Consider the following 27,619-nt stretch of genomic DNA (forward strand, 5'->3'; position numbering starts at 1 on the left):
TCATGACATACCTCTTATATACTCCAGGAATAAAGAAATCACTCTACATCTAACATGCTTCTGAACAGCTACCACAGATTATTTATTTGCGTGTTCAGACCCAGAAACCTCCCCCCTAAATAAATTCACACTTGACTCAAATTTTGGTTTTGATTTTTGGCAGAATTTTTGGCACAACTTTATTGATTACAGAAAGTGACTGGTTGCATAGGCTCTGGTTCAACTAGCTCCCTGCCATGCAGGTAGCGCTGACCCAGGGTTCCAGCATAGGTCAGCCAAGGGTGAACACCTGGATACGCGGAAAGCCAGGAATGGGCTAGCTCCGCCACCCAAATGTCCCCCTGGACTCAGGCACGGGCACAACCCCCTCTCAGGGGTCGACCAAACTACTGAGTCCCTGGATTCCTTTAACGGAATACCTTTCACATAGGGGTGGTGAGAGTGTTCTCCCATCCCTATCACCTGAACCAGAGCCTATCCACAACCTGACAAGTTGTAATGATTTGCTACGCGGCAGGTGAAACCCAAATGGCAACAGCCAATCAAGTGGGGGAAATTCCTGCTGTACCCCTGTCCCAATGACAGACAACACATGAGGGCATAGCAAGGTCAAGCATGCAAGCCCAAAATATAGGGAGAGCTGGGCAGGTGTTCCAAATGCACGTGCCGAAAGAGGAAACTCTGGGTCACGTGCATGGGCATAAATAGGTCCCTTTGCATCCCATTGGCCAGATTGCACCCAGCTTCGAGGGACCTACCAATCAGGTGTTGTGGTTGACCAATCGTACCCACCCACAACACAGGGTGTCGGTTCTCCAGGTTTCACCACAATACATGCCCTCTTTAAGGGAGGACCCGATTTCTCTTATATTCCAGGAATAAAGAAATCACTCTACATCTAACATGCTTCTGAACAGCTACCATAGACTATTTATTTATTAAAAATATTTATCTGAAGTAAAACAAAAACAAACCGACTGTTCATAATTTTAAGGACACATTCAAGGACACATCCCAGCAGGATACAAGTGCTAAAGGATTAAAGGTTGGTGAGAGGTGTGGCTTGGTAGAGGGTTTAGCCTGGACAGAATACTGAGAACCTGGCAGGCCTAGACAAGTGATCCTTGGGCTTGAAATTCCCATCTCTGTTCTTGGCTAATCTCTGTTTGTAATATAGAAATAGCAATTGGGTTGATATTTTGCTTTGTGCTTTTCCCTTGTTAGATGCTTTGGGCATGACTTCTTCATTAATGCACAACAGATGGGGTCTTATTTTCACTGTGGGCACCTGGAGAATATTTCTGATGCTGTGTAGAAAAGATCCCCAAGGTGTTCTCCAGAGCTTTAAAGTCACTGTGCCACTGTTTCCAGAAACACATGATGCTGGAGAGCAGTAAGGCCAAACAACTCCACCATTTTTCTCTGTAGCTTTGGCGACTTAACTAAGAGCTGCAATTCCAAATGAGGTGCAAATTCTGCTCACTCTTTGAAATTAGATGAATCCATTTTGATCATCAGCCTGTTTCCCCTGCTTATTTTGCAAGACAACTGGGGTAGTTAAATTGGTGAGTTATCTGAACTTGATAATGAATATTTGGACCTATGCTTCTACGTCAGATAGGTATACTTTTAGTATAATAGTTGTTATGAAGGCAACTTGGCAACTATATGGCATTACTCAAGGTCCCTCTAAGAACTCCAAACACAAATTGAAGCCTCTAGTTAAATTTAAATTCAATTTTATGCTTCATTAGATGTGCATCTGCCTTCAGAAGGCCCATTTTTGTTTTTAATAATGGATGTTTTAGTCATTAGGGACCTGATTTTGTTAGTAGTTTTGGATTGAAATATTAAAATAGTTATTTGGTTACTTATGCAATTTCTTGACTATTTGTATTGGATATTTGTATTGTATATGTTTGCCTATAAACAATGGATAAAGCAGTACATAAACAACTTTTCCCTGCTCCCCTTTCTTCTGTACAACCAAGCCTGAAAAGATGCAGTATTCTACACTATTGAGTTGACATGTGAGACATATGTCATTCTGATCATTTCAGTAAGGATCCTATAATATTCATAGATTCATATAATGAACATATAATGACAAACTTTAGACATGTCTGAGCTGAATTCTTGAACTCTTCACACACCTTTTCATACTAGTGACCTTATTTTGCATTGGGGAGGGAGGAGAGAGGGAGGCTTCTACCGTTTTTCTCCAGTAATGTAATGTAATGGGGTTTATTTGGGTCACAGGAAATTATCTGAGGGCACTCGAAGCAGTAATCTTGCTCAAGCTCAAGAACTCTTTGTGGTTCGAGGACCCGACCCCCACGATGTGAAATAAATACACAAGGACACGTGATATAAGGTTAATGGGCAAGAAAAGGCCACAACTTTATTGATTACAGCAGTGAAAAGGTATTGGCTTAGGCATTGGATGTCTAAAACAAGGGGGTTTATTCACCAGTAGGTGGAGCCTGTTGATGCTAATCCAACTATAGGCTCTCCCCTGATGTCACCGGGGGTCGTGCCATGGCCTCCCGCCAAGCAGGCATCGGACAGAGTACATGACCGCCAGATTCCTTTAACGGAATACCCAAAAATTGAAGGCATAGGCGATGGCCACACCCAGCCCTTCGACACACCACAACACATTATTCCAATGCCTAACCTACCCACCAATACCACAAAAAGTTGTGACGATTGCTACGAGGTAGGCGAAAAAAACAAAAAGCCTAATGCCAAATGGAAAAATTCCTACCAGGCCCCCTAGACAACCAGGGCGACCAACCTAAGGTCCATATCAAGGCCAAAGAACAAAGACCCTGAGCTAAAAGGGAGTGGAGGGTGGGTGACTCACGACGAGAGGACGGAGAAGAATGAGGCCGAGGAGAGGCTGGCACCACCGCAAAAGGCTGCTGAACACGCCCCCTCGAAGGCACCTGGTTGGATGCCTGCCAAGGGGGCGTGGGCGCTAGCCAGGTGAGAGGAGGAGGCAGGGGGCTAATGCCCCCTGCTAGGGGCGGTGCTCGGGCTCCCGCCCACAACCACTCCCCTCTCTTCCAGGGAGGAGAGTCTTTGTCTTGTGGTTGCCTGAATTACACGATAGTTCAGTTCAGACTTAAAGCTAAGTCAAACCATGGATTAACACAAGGATAGTCAATACAGTGCACTCCATATATTGCTTGACTATAATTCCCATCATCCTTGAACATTGGCCATGTTGGGTGGGACTGATTAAATGTACCTCATTGCCTGTTAGAACAAATGGACAAATATATGGGTTACGGGGGGGGTGGCTCAATTTCAATGCTTCTCTAAGAGTCCTGCTGCTGCCATGCTGCTGTGAGTTAAGGCATGCTTTGGCTTAGTGTGCAATGCATAAAAGTATACCATTAGGTACACTGCCTTGGGAAAACCCATGATTAAATATTTTCATTATCATTATTCAGACATTATGGTAGGAAGACATTATATCTGTGAAAACACCAAATATATAGGGGAAAATGTAATTTTACAAATTCATGCAAAATATGGGTTTTGATTGTACCTGTTGCTCATGTCACACAGTTGTCACAGTTTTTATACAGATAACTTCCCATAAGAAGGTGATATGACACCTGTTGACACATTACGCTGAAGAAAGGTGCAAACTGTCTCTACACATGTACATCGCTTAGTGTAAAATGAATGGACATTTGTTGATTTGAACAGCTGAACTGTTGTATACATGTAGATTGATTACACATTCCTTGAATGTTAACATCACTATGGTCAATCACTGTTTGCTAGCTTCATAACCTCGGAGAACAATAATAATTGTTTTGTATGGGATAACTCTCCCCTTCCTGAGTTTTCTTAAATAGCATTAAACAATGTTATGTTCCTTTTTTTATATTAAGTGGAGACAAAAGAAAGGACTATTTCACTTGAAGCAAATAACATGATATTAACTACTATAAGCTAATGGTCATTTCCTTAGGTAGCTTCAGAAAAGAATTAGTCTAATTCATGGAAAATAAGTTTTTTTGAATTGATATTATCCATGATAACTAAATGAGGAGGTGAGGAGGCTGTCCACCTGGATTGGCCAATGGACAGGGGTCATGAGAGTTGTATTCCAATGATATATGGAGGGTCACAAGTCCCCCACCCCTGGCTGAATGAAGCATCCTGAGCAGCAGGTGTTGGGGACATGCCATGTCTCCAAACTTTTTAGAGGAATCTGATTGACTACTGTTGGAAACAGAATCATTGATGAGAGATCTGGTCTACTTGTTTAAATCTGTGTTCTTAGTGTACTTGTACTGACCTAGGGTGCAACATAATATCTTTATTTACCACTGCTGCTGCTATTACTGCTATCACTCATGTTATTCTGTGGTCTTTCTAGGAAGGTGATTGAGTAACCTAAATTCTTATTCATGGTGCATTTTGTGACTGAGGCATACCTGCAGGGGAGCTCAAGATCAGCAAAGCAAATGAAGAATGGCAGCTCTGTGTCTGAATTTCGGCTTCTGGGGTTCCAGAGTCTTCCAGGGTGGCAGACCCTACTCTTCACCATGTTCTTACTTATCTACCTCCTAACCATCACAGGCAATGTGGTTATTATTTCAGTCGTCAAGCTGGAGTCATATCTTCATTCCCCTATGTACTCTTTCCTCCAAAACCTCTCCTTCCTAGAGATCTGGTACACCACCACCATTGTGCCCAAGATGCTCAGTAGCCTCCTCATGGAGAACAAGAGCATATCCTTCATTGGATGCATGGCACAGCTCTACTTTTTTGTCTTCTTTGGTGCAACGGAGTGCTTCCTATTATCTGTGATGGCGTATGATCGGTACCTTGCAATCTGTGACCCATTGCATTATGCAGAAGCCATGAACACACAGTTCTGCACCCACTTGGCAATAGGGTCTTGGGTGATTGGTCTCTTCACAGGGCTGCTACCTTCATTGCTGATCTCTAGGCTGCATTTCTGCAGATCTAACCAAATCAATCATTTCTTCTGTGACATCCCACCTCTGCTGAAGCTCTCCTGTTCTGACACTTCCGCCACCGAAATGAGCATTTTTGTGCTGTCTATATTGGTCCTTTTCACATGTTTCTTGCTTACCTTGGTGTCCTATGCATTTATCATCAAGACTATCCTGAAAATCCCCTCTGTTTCTGGAAGAAAAAAGACTTTCTCCACCTGTGGCTCACACTTGGCTGTGGTGGTGATATATTATGGCACCATGATCTCCATGTATGTTCGACCCAGTGCTAGTCTTTCATCAGAGCTGAATAAGGTGGTCTCCATCTTCTACACTGTGCTAACACCACTTCTCAACCCTGTCATCTACAGTCTGAGGAACAAAGATTTCAAGGATGCCTTGCAGAAACTAGTCAATAGGAAATGTTTACATAGCTTGCCAAGTAGAGCAAGGAAGTCCATTGGCTTTAGTTGTTGTTAAGGATGATCTCATGTACTTGTTTTGTTGTTATATTTTACCTTGCATTTACATTTAGAATTTCTGCAAATTATCTGTGAGAAAAGCCAGGAATTGAATAGCCTTATAGAGTAAATTTCTAACACCATGTTCATGTGTTTATGGGTATTTACAAATGCATAATGATGCTGATTTTAGTATGCCAGAAAGAGCCATACAAGGCACCATCCAACCGTCTTAGGGACTCATTTCTGGATTTGTGTAGGGACAGCTTCAACTGCTGTTAATAAGTCCCTACACAAATCCAGAAATGAGTCCCTAAGACGGTTGGATGGTGCCTTGTATGGCTCTTTCTGGCAACTCCTGGTGCCAAAAATATTGCTCTGCTTTCCTTTGGACCATATCAGTGAGACGTGGAGGGGGGGCTGTCTTGTCATCTGGGCAGCCCAGGACCTCCATACACACTACCCAGGCTTGTGCCCCAGGGAGGTCACGTTGTTGCTGCTAACACAGCAGTTTGACTTCAAACTGGGAGGTGCACTCCATTGCCTCTCAGGACAGACCCATGCTTGCAATAAAAATGTTACACTACAATCTAAAACTGTATGGAATACAAATACAGCACCAGATAATAAAATCAATCAGTACAGCAAGACTCTCAAGCAGAGCAGCAAAACAACATGTTACACCTTAAGAGAAGTACCTCTAAAAATACTTTAAAGCTTAAGGATTCAGAGTAGGCCCATTGAAATGAATGAACATGACAATGTTAGGTCATTTCAATATGTCAACTCTGAGTAGAATTTAATTGGGTGCAACCCCATTATGAAGACAGAGGAACCCATCACCTTGTTCAATAAAAAATGCATTATGGGCACTGGGTTTCTAAGGAGATCCTTATTTTGCAATGTGAGTCACATAGAGAACATGTTGTTTTCTGCTATGGTGTCGTGTAAAGAAAGAGTGTACTAAACACCCTTGAGAAATAGCTCTGGCTGTTATACCTTCCTGTGAAATATGTTTGATATTTCAAAGGGAAAGGTACCACCATCTTTGCTCTGAATTGTGTCTCTCTCTCTCTGTGTTTTTTTTAATGAATTTTTGTCACAATGTATAGGTTTGTAGAATGACACACAATTTATAAGTAATTTTAACAAATTGGGGTTCCCTTGAAATCTTTTGAAAGTTTTGCTTTGAAGACAAAACCTCAATTTTGCTTTGAAAATTTTTTGAGGGGTGGGGTGGGTTGAGTTTCCGGAACTTGAAATTTGGCAGTAACTCTTAACATTAAGCGCATATGCCTATATATGAAGAGCAAATTTCTAATAATGTGTAAGATAACCAATGTTAATTACTGTAATTTAATAATCAAAGGGAAATCTACTGCTTCATGAAGGTGTGGGTGACAGAATAGTTATTCAGTCTTCAACTCATATACAGATGCAACACTCAAACATTTACAGGTTTTCTTAGAACACTTATCTATAAATAAGGGTTTTTTAATAAAAAAAAGTCTACAAATATGTTTAATGCTGATCTGTGGGGCTTACTCCCTAGTAAATGTGTAGAATTGCAGTCTATATTAAGGTCTATTTAAAAACAACAACAACATTTAGTTGTGACTTGGTTCAGAGACAGGGAGCCTGTGGTTGTCCAAATATTGTTGAACACTAGCCTCCATTAGCCCCAACCAGCATAACTAATGGTCAAGGAGGACAGATGTGCTAGTCCTGCAGCATCTGGAAGGCAACATGTTTTTCAACATTCCACAAGTTACTTTCTTTTCTGAAGTTAGGAACATTGGTAAGCAACATGTAGGGTAACACTATTTGGTAGAGGATATGTAGAAAGTGAATGGATGGCAAGCTTTGGGTTTTGGCCCAAAATAAAACTGAATTCTTGGGCTTATAGCTGAACAAAGGATACCATTTAGGGAGGTAGGCATAGAAAGAGTAAGCTCTGTATTTTTTCCATTGTACCTTGAGTTTGGAGTCTAATATCAAATTCTCCTCCTTACTATTAAGCTTTTGAATGCTTCATGGACCTTGGTATTCCTCAGGCTGTAGATGAAAGGGTTCAGAAATGGTGTCACCACACAATAAAAGACAGACACTACTTTGTCCGAATCACGAATGTCCTTCACTGAAGGCCTCACATACATATAGATGACTGAGCCATAATATATTAATACTACACTAAGATGGGCAGAGCAAGTGGAGAAGGCTTTGTGCCTTCCTCCACTGGATGGCATCTTCAATATAGCCACAATGATGTTGACATAAGATACTATTATTAAGAAAAAGCAACCCAAAACCATTGAAGAAGTGAACACAAAGAAGAAAAATTCAATGAATGACTTTTTCCCACAAGGAAGAGTCAGTACTGGGGCAAGATCACAGAAGAAATGGTTAATTATATTGGGCCCACAGAAATTCAGCTTGGCAAGAACAATGGTTGGGGGCAAGGGAGCAAGGAAAGCTCCCACCCAACACCCAAGAATCAGCGATTTACAGACTCTATTGTTCATGACTGTGGTATAGTTCATAGGGTTACAGATGGCTAAGAAGCGGTCATAAGCCATAAGCACCAGCAGGAAGTTCTCTGTCAGGCCCAGGAAGAGGTTGAAGTAAAGCTGTGTGAAGCAACCAACCAGGCTGATCACTTTCCTGTCTTTTAAGAAGTCGAACAACATTTTGGGGATAGTGTTTGTCATGTGTCCAATTTCTATCAGAGACAAATGGCTTAGGAATAAATACATGGGAGTTTGGAGTTGCTGATGAAGCTGGACTATGGTCATAATTGTGACATTCCCACTTATGGTTAAGACATATGCCAATAGGAAGAGTGACAGGAGAAATTTCTGGAGCATTTGAGGATTAGAGAAACCAAGCAGGATGAATTCATTGACAGAGGTTTGGTTTTCTAAAATCATTCCTCTATCTGTTAAGACATTAAAAAGAAAAAAGAAAGAAAAAATTAGGTGTGTATAAGATATAAGTTTGATCACTTAAGCATTTACAATTATTCCTCTTGGCAGTGTTAACACTTCCAAGAGCGTTCACCCAGGGTTTCTACCCTTTTTTGGAAGGTCTGTCTCACTCTGTGATGGAAGAAAAGCACTCACTTAAAATTGATACCCTCCTGATAACCGCCCCCCCCCCAAAAAATCCAGCACCCAAACTTTTAACAGCAGTTTGATTCAGCAGTTTGATTGTTATTGGATGCTAAAGGGTATTGTATCCAAGCTGTGAAGAGTTTAATCTGCTAATTCCTGCACATCAACCTGCAAAAACAAGTAAGTGAGATATACTAAAATAATATGGTTCATATCCCACAATCATACTTTATAAACTTGCATTTCAACATAGAGTTCCCCCATAGCTGGATGGTACAATTACAAATGGTTCAAAACTACTTGAGGAATATGCAGCTACATATATGGAGCAGGGCAGGTTATGTGGGGTTACATTGCTGAATCAGTGACCTCACAGCATGATGGTGACTGTAAGAGCTTATAGGCTTGTGGAATCATATAAACAAAAAGCAGCTCCTTGGCAGGTGCAAGTATGGGTGACCCAAGTTTTACATTACAACACTAGGTAGTATGATTGTTTTGTTCCAGTTAGCCCTCTATGAAGTAATCCACCCCACAAGCAGTAGGGTGGATTACTTCATCTACATATCTACAAACAGAACCCTTGAAATCACCACTATCCAGACTAACACATTTTGGTGCCTGAGCCTGAAATCTGAAATAGTGAAAATAATATAATAAGGAAGGTAATGGAATATGGAATTAAGTAACTGACAATTTGCTGTCTGTTAACATTGCCCTCTCTCTATTACCTAAGCCAGAAGCCACACTCTGCTGAGTCATAGAAAAACTAATGGTGCATTATTCCATGCCTTTTGATTATGGCCATAACCTTGGAGATTCTTTGAGTAATGACCAACATTCAACTCTGGTACCTATATTCAACATAAAGGGTTTGGGAACATGAAGCTTTTATGTCAGAGGCAGTACGCTTCTCAATACCAGTTGCTGGAAACCATAGGAGGAGAGAGTGTTGTTGTGCTCAGGTCTTCTTCCACTGTGAGAACAGGATGCTGGACTAGATGAGCCACATTGAACCCAAAGATCTTTGCATCCAAAGCATATACTCTACCACTCTAGAATGGTCCTTGCCTATCTTTGCCTTTGCCTATTTGAGCAGAACATCAAAAGACTTTCATGTAGGCTTGCCATACATCAGGAAAATTCCCAACATGTCCTGGTTTTCAGGTGTAAAAATAGCATAGCATCGGAGGTAATGTATGGCAACACAATGGGAAAAGCAGCAGAAACAGCTCAAAAAGCTTAAAATCAATTTTGGAGCAATCAACTGGAGACATCAAGAATTTCTTAGTCATGGTGCTGCTGACCCCAAGAGTGTAACTTTCTTATAGTTCTCCACTGAAAAAGAAAGATCTGCAAGTACCCTCTACTGGTCCGGACCATTCACAGACCATACATATCATTGCACATATCCTTTTAAGGTCCTTGATATTATGAGAAATTATAGAAAGTGGCCTCTTGCTACATATTTTCAACTCTTACCTGATTTTCCAGCCCAACCTGACCCTTATTTTCTTCTCACTTTGAACTAAAATAATACTTAAAAGATGTTGAAATCAATCCTATCTACTGGATCCCCCTAAAACTAAAACTACAGGAGGATCATCTTTACATGTTTCTCAGATACCAGATGAATGATCTGAGCACACACAAACCTTGTAACTATGGCAGATATCTGACGGTGCATTTAATTCCTTTCAAGGCCAGAAAATACTGCATACAAAGAAAAATAGAAACTGAACTCAATAAATTGCTAAATATTGTTAAGTATAAAATGAAAACAACAATTTCCCATTTGAAGAAAGGCGGAAGGAGTATAAATAGTCTAAAGTCAATCAGCATTCTTTGGCAATCTACTTAAAGCAGTCTTAAAAAATGAATAAGGTGATTGTTTTATGAAGTCCTTACTATGTAGATGGTGTTTTCCTACTGGAATGTATGTTGTGCTTTCTCCCAGTAGTATTTTTTTAAAAAAAAATCTCTATATTTCCATGCAGAGCCACAATTGGCTCATGGGAGCCAATTTATGAAACATCCGCCCATTGTGATTCACATAATGGCTTTTTCTTTGTCTCTCTTGGCTTGTTATTCTTGTTATTAAGGAAATACTGAGAACCCTAATTCTGTCCAATTTCAGTGCCCAATCATAGTTCTATCCCAACCCATTTTGCTTGGGTATTTTTGAAAGAATGTACAAAAAGTATGTATTTAAATTGTACTCATTTTTCTGAACCTTATACACTCTTTCTGAAGGAAATCAGCCCTGAGTGCTCACTGGAAGGACAGATCCTGAAGCTGAGGCTCCAATACTTTCGCCACTTCATGAGAAGAGAAGACCCCTTGAAAAGATCCTGTAGTTGGGAAAGATTGAGGGCACAAGGAGAAGGGGACGACAGAGGATGAGATGGTTGGACAGTGTTCTCGAAGCTATGAACATGAGTTTGAACAAACTGCAGGAGGCAGTGGAAGACAGCAGTGCCTGACATGCTCTGGTCCATGGGATCACAAAGAGTTGGATACAACTAAACGACTAAACAACAACTACAACACTCTTTTTACATAGAATGCAATTTTCCCCATTGCATTTTGGATTTCACTAAGTTGTGTACTTTTCCTGGTTGATGTAGCTATAATATCAATATAATGTTGATTTATTTTAGCTTACATAAATGAAGTATTCTTTTATTGTGATTCATTATTTCTGGAATTTAGAAATGTCTCATGTTCTTTTGGTGGAATTAGCACACTTCATTAAAACAAAAGAAGGATTCCGGGGATGGAATAAAATGGTTATGTTTTATTCATTCTTGTAAAATAATAAAATATATTCAAACAAACAACATAATTTTTCAACAATCTATATCATATATATCTATATGATATTCAAGTATTTAGTTTGTTGCAATAAGAAATGATGGCATTTCAGTAACACATAGTATCTGTATTAGAATTTGTATTTCTGGCATTAAATAAAGAAGTTTTTAAAAATTGAGCATACCTTAATAGAATATTCTCTTCTTTACTATTATGCTTTTAAATGCTTCATGGACCTGAGTATTCCTCAAGGTGTAGATGAAAGGATTCAGAAATGGTGTCACCACACAATAAAAGACAGACACTACTTTGTCTGTATTATGGATATCCCTTGCTGAAGGCCTCACATACATATAGATGACTGAGCCATAATATATTAACACTACACTAAGATGGGCAGTGCAAGTGGAGAAGGCTTTACGCCTCCCCCCACTGGATGGCATCCGCAGTATAGTCACAATGATGTTGATATAAGACACCGTAATCAAGCAAAAGCAACCCAAAACCATTGAAGAAATGGACATGAAAAAGAAAAATTCAATGAATGATTTCCCCCTACACGGAAGAGTCAGCACTGGGGCGAGATCACAGAAGAAATGGTTGATTATATTGGGCCCACAGAAATTCAGCCTGGCAAGAAAAATGGTTGGGGGCAAGGGAGCAAGGAAAGCTCCCACCCAACACCCAAGAATCAGAGATTTACAGACTCTATTGTTCATGACTGTGGTATAGTTCATAGGGTTACAGATGGCTAAGAAGCGGTCATAAGCCATAAGCACCAGCAGGAAGTTCTCTGTCAGGCCCAGGAAGAGGTTGAAGTAAAGCTGTGTGAAGCAACCAACCAGGCTGATCACTTTCCTGTCTTTTAAGAAGTCGAACAACATTTTGGGGATAGTGTTTGTCATGTGTCCAATTTCTATCAAAGACAAATGGCTTAGGAATAAATACATGGGAGTTTGGAGCTTCTGATGTAACTGAACAATGGTGATAATTGTGATGTTCCCACATATGGCCAAGATGTATGCCAATAGGAAGAGTGCCAGAAGAAAAGTCTGAAGCCTTTGAGGATTAGAGAAACCAAGGAGGATGAATTCATTCACAGAAGTTTGGTTTTCTGAGACCATATTGTATCTGTTAATGACCTTCAAAATAAAAGTAATATAATATATTCTTAATAACAAGTAGCAAAAACCTAGCTTCAGACAGATATTAATAATACATGTTATGGCGTTTACACTCACAGGGCAGCTGTGGATTACATTTGTAATGTAACAGTAAGTTCTTTTTCATCTATTCAGGTTACCATTCTTGTGTTACACCCTAGAGCAGGGGTAGCAAATATATTTCAGGCCAAGGGCTGCACTTCCACTTGGGCAACATTCACACAAAGAGTGTGAACATAGCATGAAAACATAAAAAGAACCTGCTGGATCAAGCCAGTCGTCCAACCACTTCAGCTTCCTATTCTCACAATGGCCACACAGATACCTGTGGGAAACCTGCAAGCAGGGTTCAAGCACAAATGCACTCTACCTTTCTGAGCTTGCCAGGAACTGGTATCCAGGAGCATACTGCCTCCTACTTGTAGAGGCGGAGCATAGCCATCACGGTTAGTAGCTAGTGATAGCCTTATCCGCATTGAAGTTGTCCAATCCTCTTTTAAATCTGTCCAAGTTGGTAGACATCACTGCCTCCCATGGGAACAAGTTCCATAGTTTAAATATGTGTTGCATGAAGAAGTGCTTCCTTTTATCTGTCATGAATCTTCCAACATTCATCTTCACTGGATTTCCATAAATTACAGCCTTATGATAGAGGGAGAAAAATGTCTCTACCCACTTTCTCCATGGCATCCATAATTTTGTAAACTTTTATGTTGTTGGGTCTTATTTACCTTTTCTCTAAATTAAAAACTCCCAAATGCTGTAACCTTTTCTCATGGTTTAGTCACTCCATCACCTTATTTTATTTGGTTTCCATTTCCAGAACCTATCCCTACTATACTGTATCATTTAGAGGTGATGACCAGAACCTTACACGTTGTTCCAATGCAATCAAACCATTTATTTGTAGAACAGCAGTTTTATTTCCATTTTTAAAAATAATGATCCCTAGCTTGGAATTTGACTTTTTTATATCTTCCACACACTGGGTTGTCAACTTCATTAAGTTATTCAGTTTCACTACAAGGTCTCATTCCTGGTGAGTCACTGCCATTTCAGGCCCCATGAATGCATAAGTGAAATTAAAATTCCTCCCTTCCCTAACATATATCACTTTACTCTTCTTTATGGTGAATTGCATTTGCCATCTTACTGCGTATTTACTCAGTTTGGATAAGTTAGAGCTCTTTGCAGTCCCTTTTTGTTTTAACCATCCTGAAAAATAAAATCTTCATACCCCAGACATAAAGATCCCAGACAAGTCTTCCCTCTTATTTAATTCTAATTAGGTTTGATGTGAATGTCAGTACTTCTTGATATGTAATTGGACTGTAGGTCCATTAGTACTGATTTTAATTGATATGGGCTGCACTCCTGCTCCTTTCATGCATAGTAAGCAAAATGCAGAAGGACCACAGCTCACCATAGAATACAGAAAAAGCTGCTGATATACAGCACAATACTATGCACATCTTTGCAGAAATAAGTCCCATTGAGTTCACTGGGGCCTCCTCCCAATTAAATGTGTATAGGATTGCAGTCTCAGTGGCGAAACCTGTTTTTAGGAAAACAAATGAATGACTGAGAGCTGTTTTCTGATGCTGCTCAAAGTTATTAACACGCTACCAAATTTATTCCCCATTCCAACTCTTGCTACATCATACTTTTTACCTGGCATCTTCTGCATGCAAAACATGGGCTCTGGGACTGTGCTATGATTCAGACCTCTCCTTATCAGTTTTTTACTTGAGCAAAACACCAAGATGCTTTCAAAAAGACATTTCAAGTGATCATTTCAAAACAGAATTCAACTGGAAACAACATGCAGTGTTTAAATGCCCATGTTCTGAAGACCCTGAGAATGTGACCTTTTTATATTCTTCTATTGAAGCAGAAAGATTTGCAAGTACTCTATTCCAGTGTGGGACATTTACACTCCATAGCTTTTGCACAGATTTGTTTTGAGATAATCTATTAAGGGTCCTTAGGGCAATGGGCAAGATGGCCCATCGCTATATGTTCCCCCACCAAAAAAAAAAAAAAAAAAAATCTTACCTTTTTGTGTCAGTGTGCCAAAGGGATTTTCTTGCCCAAGTTAGTCATTGTCTCCCTCTCAATATGATTTTTTAAAAAACAAATACCCAGGACAATTCGTCCTGCCTTAATTTCTAAAAGAACCATGGGAGGTTCACCTATACACCCTTCCTCAGCTGTCTCCTAGATAATCTGAATGCACACACACATCATAAGTACTGCAGATATCTGAAGGTGCATTTAATTTCTCTCAAGAATAGAAAACTTAGCATGGAAGGCAAGAAATAAGTTTTATTCCAAAAAACAATTACACCAAGTATCACTGTGAAGCATTAAAAATACAACTATTCTTAATCTAAAGAAAGATGGCAGAAACCCAGGTTGTCTATAGTTAGATCATCCATTAGTATTGCTTGGTGATCTTCTTGAATTCTAAAGCAACATTGTGAGGTAGCTATTTATACACTGATTCTAATGCAACAGGGTCAACAACACCATTGATGTTGTTTTCCTATTAATGTATGCCCTGTTATTTCTCAGTAGGACTGGTTAATGTTTTCACTTCCCATAGAGATTCCACTTTGGCCCATGGGACCCAATTTATGAGATACCAATCTCATAATGATTTCCTTTCCTTGAAATTGTTGTTATAAGAACTTGGTGCTGGTACATTGGAAATAACTTATTTCAATTATCCCCTCACAATTGACATGCCTCACATCAGAAATGACAGCATATCATTCTCAGTGTTTAGTGACAGTGAGATAGAATAAATAAACATGATCAGGTATCTGGAAATAACATGTAGACTGGAGAAATGTTGATGAACCTCATGACTTTTGGGGTCAGAGTAAAGACCAGAATAAATGGGTGATAGATTGACGTATGTACAATTTAGTTGCCATGTTTATCAGTTTTGACTGATTCATGTTGATGTGTATGCATGGGAAGGGAAAGCGAGTAACTTCACTGTATTTTCCTTCCTTATTTTCAAAATATATTTTCAAATTAACACAAACCTAATCTGAAAACATATAAATACATTTCTAGAACTTGCCTTTTTCATGATACCCCCCCCCCCCCATTTTTGCTTTATGCTTTATTCTGGAAGATGAGTTTAGGGTCAAAACAGAGGTTGATTTCTGATGAGAAAATGAAGAAGATGCCACAAAGATGATACTAGTCGGATTTCCTTATGAGATGCCCTTTAGTGTTAAGACTAGGTTTCAAAATGACAATATAACATTTTGGGAAAAAGATACAGCCAAGTAAACCTGCAGCAGAGGCTAAGATGGAGAAGATCTCCACAGCTACCATGTATTTCCCTTTGGCGCTGAGGTAAGTTGGAACAAAGCAGACCCAAACACTGCAAAACACCAACATGCTGAAAGTGATAAATTTAGCTTCATTAAAACTATCTGGCAGGTTCCTTGCAAGGAAAGCTACCAGAAAACTGATAATGGCTAAAAGGCCCATGTAGCTGAGGACACAATAAAACATAGTGACTGATCCTTCATCACACTGAACTATGATCTGTCCACTTTCAGAGTGCATGTCTAAGCTCGGGAAGGGAGGGTTTGCTCCTAACCATACAGTGCAGATTACAAATTGGCCAAGGAAACAGAACAGGACAATGGAGTTGGCTACTCTTTTCCTCAGCCATTTCCTCATATTGCTTCCTGGCTGTGTGGCTTTGAAAGCCAGGACCACAGTGATGGTTTTGGCCAGCAAAGAAGAAACAGCAGCAGAGAAGATGAGCCCAAATGCTGTTTGTCGGAGAAGGCAGGTCACTTTCCTTGGCCTACCAATAAAGAGCAAGGGGCAGAGGAAACAAAACAGGAGAGAGACAAGCAGAATGTAGGTGATATCTCGGTTGTTGGCTTTGACAATTGGAGTGTCTTGATGCTTAATGAATATTTGAAGTATCAGAGCAGTGACTAAAGACAACATGAGGGAACAGGTAGCTGAAGCCATTCCCAAAGGTTCTTCATATGAGAGGAAGTGAATTACTTTTGGAATGCATTGATTCCGTTCTTGGTTGGAGCGTTGCTCATTTAGACATCTGTCACAATGATCTGCATCTTTTAAAAGAGTAGAAACTGTCAGTGATGTAAGTTACCAGGTGAAATCAAAGTAGGATCAGGGAACAAGGATTTTGTGGGCAAAGCCCATCAGAAATGTATGTAGAGCAGGGGTAGCCAATATTCTAGATATTGTTAGAATACAGTTCCCGTCATTCCCAGCCAGCATGACCAATGGTCAGGGATGATGGGAGCTGGAGTTCAAGTATATCTTGACTACACCACCTTAAGTAGCCCTGATACAAAGTTTTTAATATTTAGTTGTTTTTAATATTTAGTTGTTTTCTTTTTGTAGGGAGGGGCTTTCATCTTCACTGCTGCTAGGCTTGCTGAATTTTAACTTTGTTGCTTACCCAGAGGAATTAGTTGGCATTCATGCACTTCCCTTCTTCAGGCTATAACTTATGGTAGTTTGTATGAAGATTTCTCTTTTTAAAGTCAGATTTACAGTGCTGGGAATGGCAATCCATCATCATGCAGTCTCATTCTCAGGGGCATCCCAGCCAAATGTTACAGAGCCTGGGCATTTTCTTTCCATCACTCTAACTCTTGCCCACTTGTCCACACACCTTCGCTTCATGCAAATTGGGTTGTGAAGTGGAGAAAGAAATTTCACCCAGCCCCATACTTAGTGCTGAAAGAACTATGGGACTCCAGGACTTTCCTACCTGTCTGGTTAGAAATCATCCCTTCTGGGCATGGAGTGCAATCATAGCAGCAGACTTGTTTACCCTCCTGAACTCTCTGGCTGTATCCAGGATGGCAGCTTTCAGAACACACAGAACGGGGCAGGGCCTAAATAGAAAAATAAGGTGATTAAAGTATTGCTGGTGGAGGATGCTAATCCTTCACTTGGGGTAGATAGGTGTAATCCTGTGAATAGTGACATAGGGAACAGCAGAGACTATTTCACTAGTTGTATTACATTCTTACCCCTGACTCAAATAAAGGTCACACTATTTACTGGCATATGACTAAGGAATGACACATCACAATTCTGTTGGGGGCAAATTTATCCATGCTATCCTTCCTTCCTTCTATTATTTTCATATTTAAGTAAGAAAAGGAAGGGGGGAAATCACTGAAAGTGAAGAACGAAAGAAAAATTTAAAAATACTAATAAAAAGACAACAACAACAAAACACTATAGGTTATTTTGTGGACATAGTAACCATCAGAACATGCATCTTAAGTTAAAAGTATGAATTCATATAAACCCTCTAGATGTCGAAGTACGTATTCAAGTGAAATTGATGTCTATAGAAAATATGCTCAAATGTGATTCCCTCACACCATTGTATGATAGATGGTGGGCATTCAAGGGCACATTCTAGTGAGGCAAAAACTCTAAAGGAGGGTACAAAGCAGAGGAAATAGGAGTGTGGCTTAGTGAGAGTCCCAAGTGCCAGTTGCAGGGGGTTAGAGGCTCCCCAACTTTTCTAGATATCTGGGGGAACTTCTTACACTGCTGATGTCTCCTCTTGCATGTGGGTGGTGCAGAACTTATGGCTTATGAAGCATGACACAAGGACTTTGTTATTTGTGCATATAATATTAATGACTAAAATAACCCACCTTGTTGAACCAACTGTTCCAAGTTATTGCATTATCTTTAATGATAAACTTCTTGTGTACTGATGTATGGGCGTCCATTATTCCAATTTTAGCTCGAATGAGGGATCCATTAGGGAACACATAGCAGTTCACAATATCATACCCAGTTGTAGACTCCTGGTGCTCATTAAAAAATATCTCTTCCCTAGCACTATTGTTAAACCTGATGTTTCTTAACATATGGTGTAGCTTTTTTAAAACAAAACAAAACAATCACATCATATGGTAGGGATTGTTGGAGAAATCTTAGAGCCTGGAGAATGATCAAGGATGATGGGATTTTCAGTTCAAATTAGGGAGGGCATCAAGTTGGGCAAATTGACTTTGGTCACATCATCACCATCAGGATCAGCATCATCTATCAATAAAAGAATAATAAATATTGAAACATGTTACCTGCTGCTGCACATTCCTCAGTCCGAATCTGCTTCTTTTCCCCAACTTTATGTGCTTGGAGGTGGATAAGTGCATTTCATGTAAAACATGTGCTATGACATGAACAGCATTGTAGGCACTATAGCTCTGACCAGACATGCTCATTTCAAACACAGCTCCTGGCAGAGACTCCAGGTGTTCCTCTGTTGAACATCTTATCTCACTGGTCCTATCAGAGTAGATAACTCCACAGTGAAATACTTTCTTGTAGAATTCTTTCATGAACACGTCTTTTGGATGATATCGCTGAGGATTAAAGGCCTTAAGAAAATCTTGGAAACCTGGCACAACAGTTGTGTGAATTGCGAAAGCCAGAGCACCATGGAAATGTTTTAGAGACCAGAAACTCTGGGAGTCCACTGCAGTAAAGTCCCACTGGGCATTCATGATCCAAACTTTCCCTACGAGAGCCATTTGAGCACCTTGATAATTCAAATCTATCCAGAAAGTAAATAGCATTAGGGATTGGGAATCCCCACATACAACAACCACATTGGCTTTGGTTTGAGAGAATGTGTGATACATTTTTGCCTCTTCCTTTTCTATATCTGTGGTTATTGCAGAGGTTATTGCCAAAATACTATGAGTGAAAGCCACGCAAAGATTATGCTGAGTGAGCAATCCCTTCAGAGTCTGAACAAAGGTTTCTCCACTGTGATCATCTGGAGCAATGAGACCAACCCATTTCCATGAGAAATGCAGGAGTAACTGGATTACCCCTTTAATCTGCATGACTTCATTTGGTACCATCCGATAGAAGAAAGGGAATCGGGTTTTATCACTTAGCACTGGATCAAATGAACCATAACTGAGCTGGAGGAGAACACAGGCCACATGTAAGGTGTTGATTTAAAAATTTTTATCTGCAGTCCTTCCGGAAACAGTATTTCCCATCCAAATAACTGTAAGGCAAAACTGGATGAGGTGCTCAAGATCTGTATTAGCAGAATGAGGGTTTAGAAGTTGCTGTTAGCATTTATGAAAATATATAGGTTTTCTATTGTGTGTGAAGAGCATCTTTAAGAGTAAGGCGGGAGGGGGCATTAAAAAAGTAGAAGCAGGAAAGGTGCAGTAACTGGGAAGCGCTCAGAAAGACATGTCCTGAGATCAAAACATTTTGTTTTCAAGGAGGACTAGAGACTTACTCTCCCCCCCCCCCCATGGAATCTCAGAGATCGCTTCTTTGCCACTTGGCCTAATTTTATTTTATACACAAATGCAGTGGCTCAGAAGCATCAGGTACTATAGGACTATGTAAGTGTCAGCACTTCAAGATTACTTTTTACATTCTTTTTTGAAATAATAATAATAATAAAATGTTTTCATTTAGACCATGGAACCCTTTGTAATTATGGGCCACACATTCTTTGCCACTCGGTATGATTAGTTATTGACTCAGTAGATCACATAGCTGCATTACGTGACAATTGTGTCAACTAATCTTTTTGAAACCTTTTTTTATTTCACTTATTTCTTTTATATCTGCCTGTCATTATTAAAACCCAATGAAAGTGTTTGAAAAGAAAGAAAGAAAGAAAGAAAGAAAGAAAGAAAGAAAGAGGCTCAAGGGCATCCATGGGTTGGTGATCCCTGTATTAGACATTACTAGTGAATATCCATAGATGAAGCATACTACATTGATAGCTTTGGAGTTACTCACTAGTACAACCACTCACTAGTAAAGCCTTCCCTGTAACAACAAACAGAGAAAGTTAGCCACATAAACATATTCACTACTGGAACTGGAAAATACTAAAGTTAATTAGGTTGGTCTTATATTTAACAAAATCTAATATATAGTATTTAAGTATCTATAAATGTAAAATATGGCTGGCAAAGATTTGCAGGTTCAAAAGGTCTTCCTGAATAATACCATGTTTAGAAGATGCCTGAAAGCAAACTGGGATTATATCTGCCAATCCTCTGTTGCAAAAGAGTTGCACAGGGCCATTTCAATGTGTTTGATGGTACATAGTCACTGAATGTTCAGAAGGTACCATATTCAGTCCTGTGCATCTAAAGTTCAAGTGACTCACGACAAACGCCTCTTTAAGAATTTGCTGAGCTGCTGCCACTCAGAATAGACACAAAAGATGAATAGCTGGTTCATTATATACACATGGGCATTCACAGGAATTTTGAGTGGGAGGCAAGATTGGGGGAGCAATGCTGGAAAAAAGGATAAAGCTAATTTCTCACACACAAGGAGAATCATGTCTACATTTTGTTTCACATCTCAGGTTCTAAAAATACTAGAATCTCTCTCTCTCTCTCTCTCTCTCTCTCTCTCTCTCTCTCTCTCTCTCTCAACAAAGGGCTCATCAAGAATTGACCTCACCTTACCACTTTCCCCCGGAGAAAACTTGATCTTTATCACTCAACTGGAGCAAATGCCAGACAGGTTTTCTCTGGATTAACATTTGCTCCAATTTATCTCTAGAGAGTGGGTTTTCTCAGGAAAAGTGGTAAAGCAAGAGCAAAACCAGTCACACCTGTGCCTAGAAAGTGTGGGACAAGCAGAAAACTTGAACTCATTATTTCTTGACACGTGACAAAGTGTGGATGAGTGGAAAGCTGGGAATCTGAGGATAATACTTTACCATGGAGGAGGGATTGTTCCCTATGGACATTTATGTGCAAAAGAATGACACATTGTTCATAAATCAAGAAACCATACTCAGGGGGAGGGGAGTTCTCACCCACAGCTTGCCCTCTGAGTCCAAGTAGGGGCTTAAATTGCAAGACATGTAAGACCATGAATCCCAATGTTAACTTCTGTTGACTCAAAATGGTAAGGAAACAAAAAAAATATGAAACTGGCCCTTTGATCTCTAATGTAATATTGTATGTTGTTAATTTCAAAGGGTTTTGATTTTGTGCAGATCCATGGCATTTGTTTTGCCTTTGACGAAAGTCTAGCTAGCTGTCCAGCTATCTCCATGTATCCATCTCTAGCCATCTCTATCACTTATCTTTTGTAAGATCTGCTAAGGTAATTATAAGCACAAGCATATATATATAGTTGCAATGAATCAAGTGAAAAGAGCTAAAACATCCAGGATGGGGGAGGAAAATATAGTGAAATTTTTGCAAATGTTCTTGAAAGCCTTGCAGGTTGTTTGCTTACATGAAATTCTGTTTCAGCCAATATAAACAATATAAGAAAAACCACGTGTTTGGGTGTATACATACAATTAGCAGCAACACATATAAAATGTGCACAAAGAAATGAGGGTGAATGCTTATTATCTTGCAATCAGAATGAATGCTCAATTAAGACTGCAAATCTAACCTTTACAGTGCTTTGTCTAAGCAAATCAGGATGAATGTTTAATAAATGAATCATTTTGATGAATGAATAGTCCTCTGAAAGTACATGACCCCTCTTCCCAATCCAAAAGTCCATACCTGAGCCATTTTGTAGGTGCTCGCAATATTTGATATTTCAATGGAGTTTTCAGATGCAAGTCCCCCAACAATGGCCAAGACACTATTCTTTGTATCACAGTTATAATTATTGGTCCTAACACCTCCTGATGTGAGCAACTGCATTGTTGTGAAATAAGTGAGTCTTCCATCGCAGAAGTTGTCAAGTAGACGGAAACCCAGGGTGACATTAGGTAAAAGCTTTGGATTCTTGTTGACTTCAATAATGGCAAACCAAAAAGCCAGGAAATGTTGGATATTCTTAGGTAGTATCCTACAACATGGATTGGACTGATAGTTACAAATTTTTCAGCTGGCAACTACTTAAAGAAAAAATGTGAGACATATCAGTACAGTATTTCTAATACGTGTTTCCAATGAAAGAGGCAGAACTAAAAAGATGAGATTACATTGACCATGCAACCTTAATTGCATTCAAATGTGAACATCAAAGTGTAATGACATTTGCATACGTATATAGTTTTGAGTTATTGAATTGCTAGTATAAGTATTCAATAAACAATGAGCCATAAAAAAATTATATTTTTCTTATTCATTGCACAAAGTCTCAAAATTTCACTAACCCCCCCTCCACGCTGAAGTAAATGCTTTTCTAGTGTTCAGTTTCCTTGGAATGGATGTCAGCTGAGACTGTAGTGTCTTTGGGATATACACATAACATGCAACATGAACATAGGAGTGAGGGGCTCAATGCATTAACAACCAAAACCATATTGCTTCTTCCATTTGGATCCAGCACAGATGGCAGCATAGCAACCCCTGCTGGCGCCTGGGGTGGAGCTTTTTTTAAGAGATCAGCCAAAGTTGTTTAGCATTCTGAAGGATGGTCAGTGGCTCTGCTATTCTCTTTCTGAGAATATTTGCACGTAGATTTTGGCATACTCTCTGAATCAGCTATCATATTAAAATGATTTCTATTTCATTCTTTAAAAATATGAACCAGAGTATTATAGGGCATCTTCATGTGATTAAGCCCTTTGAAAATTAAATAGATAAAAAAAAAATAGATACCAATTAATTTTTGAAACACGTGTGCAAGTGTGGGGTGAGGGGCTTTTTTGTATTTATTCAAATGTAGCCAAGGACATTTTTTATATTTCAAAAAAATGCATAGTGCTTACCTTGTCAGATAAATACCAGCATCAGCAGCAGATTCCCGAAAGCTGTTGAATTCAAATGCAGCTGAACGGAATGAAAAAACACCACCAATAGTATGACCCCCTCGCTCATATTTCTCAGACATTACCAAATCTCTTTTTGAAGTGTGGCTACATATCATACTTTGCTGAACTGTATGAGGAATTAGGAGTAGCAATAGAAGGAGTAGCATAACTGTTTTGTAAACCAGCAAAGCCCCTCACCCAACAATGGCCAAAACTGGATAGAAGTCTCTAGCACACAGAATTGCAACCTAAGCTACAGCAGACCTCACAGAGAGAAGCCTTTTCTCTTTCCAAGCTGAACTTACTCATTTGTTGAAACTGGTGCCTCATTTAGCCTAATGTCATGACCTATGGACTGCACAGCACTTTTCCTTCAGTGAACTAGCTACAGGAGTGAGGTTAATAGATCATTTAATTGCAGCATAGCACCAAAGTCAAAGCAAGTCTACCAATATTTGCAACAGTGTAGTCAAACTGAGACACACACAAACCTCCACCCAATACTGGTTCTTTAGACCACAAAAATCTTAGATAGACAGTATCAACCCTGTCTTTTCCCGCAGTCTTGACAATGTATTTTAAATGCCTTATTTATACAAGTTAACAGTTGGCAGGTATTGTATCAAACACACAGAAAATATTTTGCAAGTAGCATCTGTGTATCCACAGGGCCTCAGAAAGCAGGTGGCGGGGAGAGAAGCAATTATTTCAATAATTGCAGGGGTGGCAATACTCTCCCAACAATTGTGCTTCCAGGTATAGCAATGTAGCTGGAAAACATATCTGCAAAATCTCAGCTGTACTGTGGTATACTTTTTTGTTTTGAAAGGGAAAAAAATAGTGTAAGACATAGGATTGGTCTTGTGAAGGGAAGCTGAGAAAGAAATGTCCTGGGATCAGAATATCTGCCTTGTGCTTCACCATATTAGAATGGGCTTTAGGACATGTATCTAAGTCTACCATGTGCTTATGGCTTTTTTGGGGGGGGGGGAACCACCTGCAAAATTAAATGTGATTTCCTCTTCAGTTAGAGAGAAGCTAACTGATTATTGCTAATGTTAATGACTCACAGAAGCAATCCATAGATGTCCCTGAAGTGCTCAGAATAATTTGTTCATTTGCTTAAAGTATTTATATTCTGCCATTGTGCACTATGATAACTTAGATTACTCACTGAAGAAAGCCAACTGCTAATGGAGAGATATTTGATTCCATTGTCATTGTGGGCACCCTTTGCCTAAATCAGTCCATAATATAACTAGCAAAGCTGTGCACCCTTTCCATTCTTGGGTCACATACACAGTTTCACACACCTATAGCATGCCATATAGTACTCTCTAGTACTATACAGAGTAATTAAGAAGTACAGACAGGGATCCCCAACCTCGCCCTGCTTTGGAGCAGATATTTATTTTGCATTTATTTTTGTAGTTTGCGTGTTCAGAGGCACCCCGCTGCATTCCAAGAATCATGATCTCCATTCCATCTGCATTTACAGTGGTGTCCAAACTTTTTTCAAAGAGGGCCAGATTTGATGACGTGAAGGGCCGACCAAGAGGCTGACCAAAGTTGTTGAGCTTTTACCCCAGGAAATAACTGCCACACAAATAACTGGATTAAACCGACTGGCAGGCTGGATTAGGCCCCCAAAACGGACTTTGGACATGCCTGTCTTACAACAAGCATTCACTACTGGGTGGTGGTTGGCATGGTTTTTGCTGGGAATTTTTGCAAGTGTTGCCTCCTGGGAACATCACAATTACCTCCTGGGACTCAGTTCCCTGCCTAACTGTTGTCTGAGAAACCCCTCAAGAATGCTACCCACTATTTCATTCTTCATCAGCTCCATTTCCCCCATACACTGGGCCTAATGTGCCACAAAAGGAGAGTTCAGAAGTTTCCCTGAACCTGGAATCAAGTCATTAAACAACTTGTGCTTGTGCATATATAAACAAAACTACCAGTGGATTTAAAATTCAAATCTTATTTTTCTCTCCAGATGCTCTTCTATGTAAATAGCTGGAACAAACTGAAATAAACTGAGTTCTAGTACTAAGTTACCCCAAACAACTATGTAATGAAGTCTACCTCAGATTTTTTGAATTTCATATATAGGCATTTCAAAATATTTGATAGTTGAGTGAATAATGTATCACAGTAAAGGTATATAGCAGCTAGCGGATATACTAAACAATAAATAGTGGTAACTATTGATCACAGAGTTCTAATATTTATTTATTTAATTTATAAAAGCATTTATATACAGCTAAATCACAAAACATATCAAAGTGATTTACAACACGAGAAAGGTAAAAACAATACAGTACAATAAATGCATTTTTAATTAAAAGAAAATAGAGAGTCATGCAATATCAGTAATCTAATCTGAAGTTTCCAGTAGTCTAAATTATGTAGTGCAAGATGTTCTCCCCCCTCTAAGTGAAGAAGTTACACATGACCCCCTAATTAATATAAACTATACCTGAAAAGTTGAAATCTTGTGGATTATCTAATAACAACAGACAATTGAAAGGAAACTCCCCCCCCCCCCCATTTAATTTCACCTTCATGTTTTCTATTTAAAAACCATTATCCCAACTTTGGGTTATTCTTTGAGTAGACTGCATGCTTAATAAAAAGTGACTTGAGGGCATCTTTCACCTGCTGATTTCTCAGACTGAAGATGAATGGACTCATCAGGGGAGTCAGCACTGTATTGATCAAAGATACCATCTTATTAATTGATGGGTTGCTGCCTGAGGGCCGTACATACATGAAGATGCAGCTACCATAGCCAAGACTGACAATAATAAAGTGGGAGGAACAGGTGGAGAATGCCTTGTGGCGCCCAGAGGCAGACGGGATCTTGAGAATGGTTTTTATTATGTAAATGTAGGACACCACTGTGAAAATTAAGGATCCCATCACTGTGACTGAGGATGAGAAGAAACTCAGTAGCTCCACAAGACTAGTGTCAGCACAAGCCAGCTTCATCAAGGCTACACTGTCACAGAAAAAGTGATCAATATTATTGTTACAGAAAGGTAGATTTATAACCAGGATGGTGGGAAAGATGGTAGCCAAAAAGGCAACAGTACAAGATCCGAGGACTAGCCATGGGCAGAGCTGAGTACTCATAATTGCTGTGTAGCGCAATGGGTTGCAAATAGCCACATAGCGGTCGTATGACATGACTGCTAATAGGACAAAGTCACTGCTTCCTAAGAAGAAGAAGAAATAGCACTGAGAAAGGCAAGCTGGGTACGAAATTGTTGTGAAGCCTAGCAGAAGACTAGTCAGCACCTTTGGCACTACAGTGGTTGTGATTAAAATCTCTAAGCAGGAAAGATTCCATAAGAAGAAGTACATGGGTGTGTGTAGGTGATGATCATGAATGATGATCATGATGATCATGAGGTTTCCAGATACGGTGAGCAGGTAGCATGCAAGGAGGATGACTCCCATGAGATGTTCCAGCCGATGCAGTTCTGGAAAGTTAAGGAAGATGAAGTCTGTAATAACAGTTTGATTCTCTGTCATGGTTTCAAGGATTCCTGAGAGAAAGAAGTAGAACTGGTGGGTGGGAGGGGGAATTATTTAATATAAGACCTCACAAAAGTAAAATGATACAAAAATACAAATAAAATAAAATACCATGGAGTGAAATACAATATCATATAATAACATAAAATGACAACTTGCAACTTATTTTTTTCGGGCACATAGATAATATAGCAAGAGATAAAAAAAGACAAAGAGAGGTAAGCCTGGTGACAGGACACACTCAAGGAAACACAACATAATCGTGTGTTCATGTTTATGTTTGTTGTTAAAGAATCATATTTAAAATTAATATTCCTGGAAGGCAAAATGAATATGTATGTTTCTGTGTGCATGTGTGTGTGTGTGTGTGTGTGTTTCCTTTTTCTTCCAAGAGGGGAAAAAATGGAGCAGTAAGGTGAGGCAAATGGAGAAACAGAAGATGAGCTGAATAATGAAAAAGGGAAAGGCAGATGAACAGCTGAGAAGCATAAAGTTGCCTGCATGGAAAACAGTGTTGTATTGAACTACAAGGGTAGGGCTACAGCTCAGTGGTAGAGCAAATGTTTTGCATGCATTAGGTCCTAGATGCAATCCCTAGAATCTTAACTAGATTTGAGAAAGGGACCTGCCTGAAAAGCTGGAGAGACGCTATGTTCCAGTGTAAAGGTCAGTGGTGGGGTTAGGTTTTTTTTTGTTTTTGTAAGAATATGCAAGTTCCTGAATCAGTCACTGCGAGCTGATAAGATTTTGCTACCTGTAGTGGCACCCAAAG

General features: G+C 39.6%; 4 protein-coding genes across 4 annotated transcripts; 1 reads left to right on the plus strand and 3 right to left on the minus strand.

Annotated features, from left to right (window-relative positions):
- Positions 1 to 4,487: 4,487 nt before the first annotated feature.
- OR11L1 (olfactory receptor family 11 subfamily L member 1) lies at positions 4,488 to 5,462 on the plus strand (the record flags this gene model as incomplete). The annotated part of the gene is made up of 1 exon (XM_080977352.1): positions 4,488 to 5,462. One exon carries the CDS (start codon positions 4,488 to 4,490, stop codon positions 5,460 to 5,462), a length of 975 nt encoding a protein of 324 aa, XP_080833478.1.
- Positions 5,463 to 7,437: 1,975 nt separating this feature from the next.
- On the minus strand, positions 7,438 to 8,370 carry LOC308460818 (olfactory receptor 6F1-like; the record flags this gene model as incomplete). Its single annotated transcript, XM_080977353.1, has 1 exon — positions 7,438 to 8,370. One exon carries the CDS (start codon positions 8,368 to 8,370, stop codon positions 7,438 to 7,440), a length of 933 nt encoding a protein of 310 aa, XP_080833479.1.
- Positions 8,371 to 11,552: 3,182 nt separating this feature from the next.
- Positions 11,553 to 12,491, minus strand: LOC308460819 (olfactory receptor 6C4-like; the record flags this gene model as incomplete). Its single annotated transcript, XM_080977354.1, has 1 exon — positions 11,553 to 12,491. The coding sequence occupies one exon, from the start codon at positions 12,489 to 12,491 to the stop codon at positions 11,553 to 11,555; it is 939 nt and encodes a 312-aa protein (XP_080833480.1).
- Positions 12,492 to 25,893: 13,402 nt separating this feature from the next.
- Positions 25,894 to 26,786, minus strand: LOC308460820 (olfactory receptor 6M1-like; the record flags this gene model as incomplete). The annotated part of the gene is made up of 1 exon (XM_080977355.1): positions 25,894 to 26,786. Exon 1 carries the CDS (start codon positions 26,767 to 26,769, stop codon positions 25,894 to 25,896), a length of 876 nt encoding a protein of 291 aa, XP_080833481.1. The 5' UTR covers positions 26,770 to 26,786.
- Between the last annotated feature and the right edge of the window lie 833 nt (positions 26,787 to 27,619).

Source organism: Podarcis pityusensis (assembly GCF_964106645.2).
Source record: "Podarcis pityusensis genome assembly, chromosome: 13".
Taxonomy (NCBI): Eukaryota; Metazoa; Chordata; class Lepidosauria; order Squamata; family Lacertidae; genus Podarcis; species Podarcis pityusensis.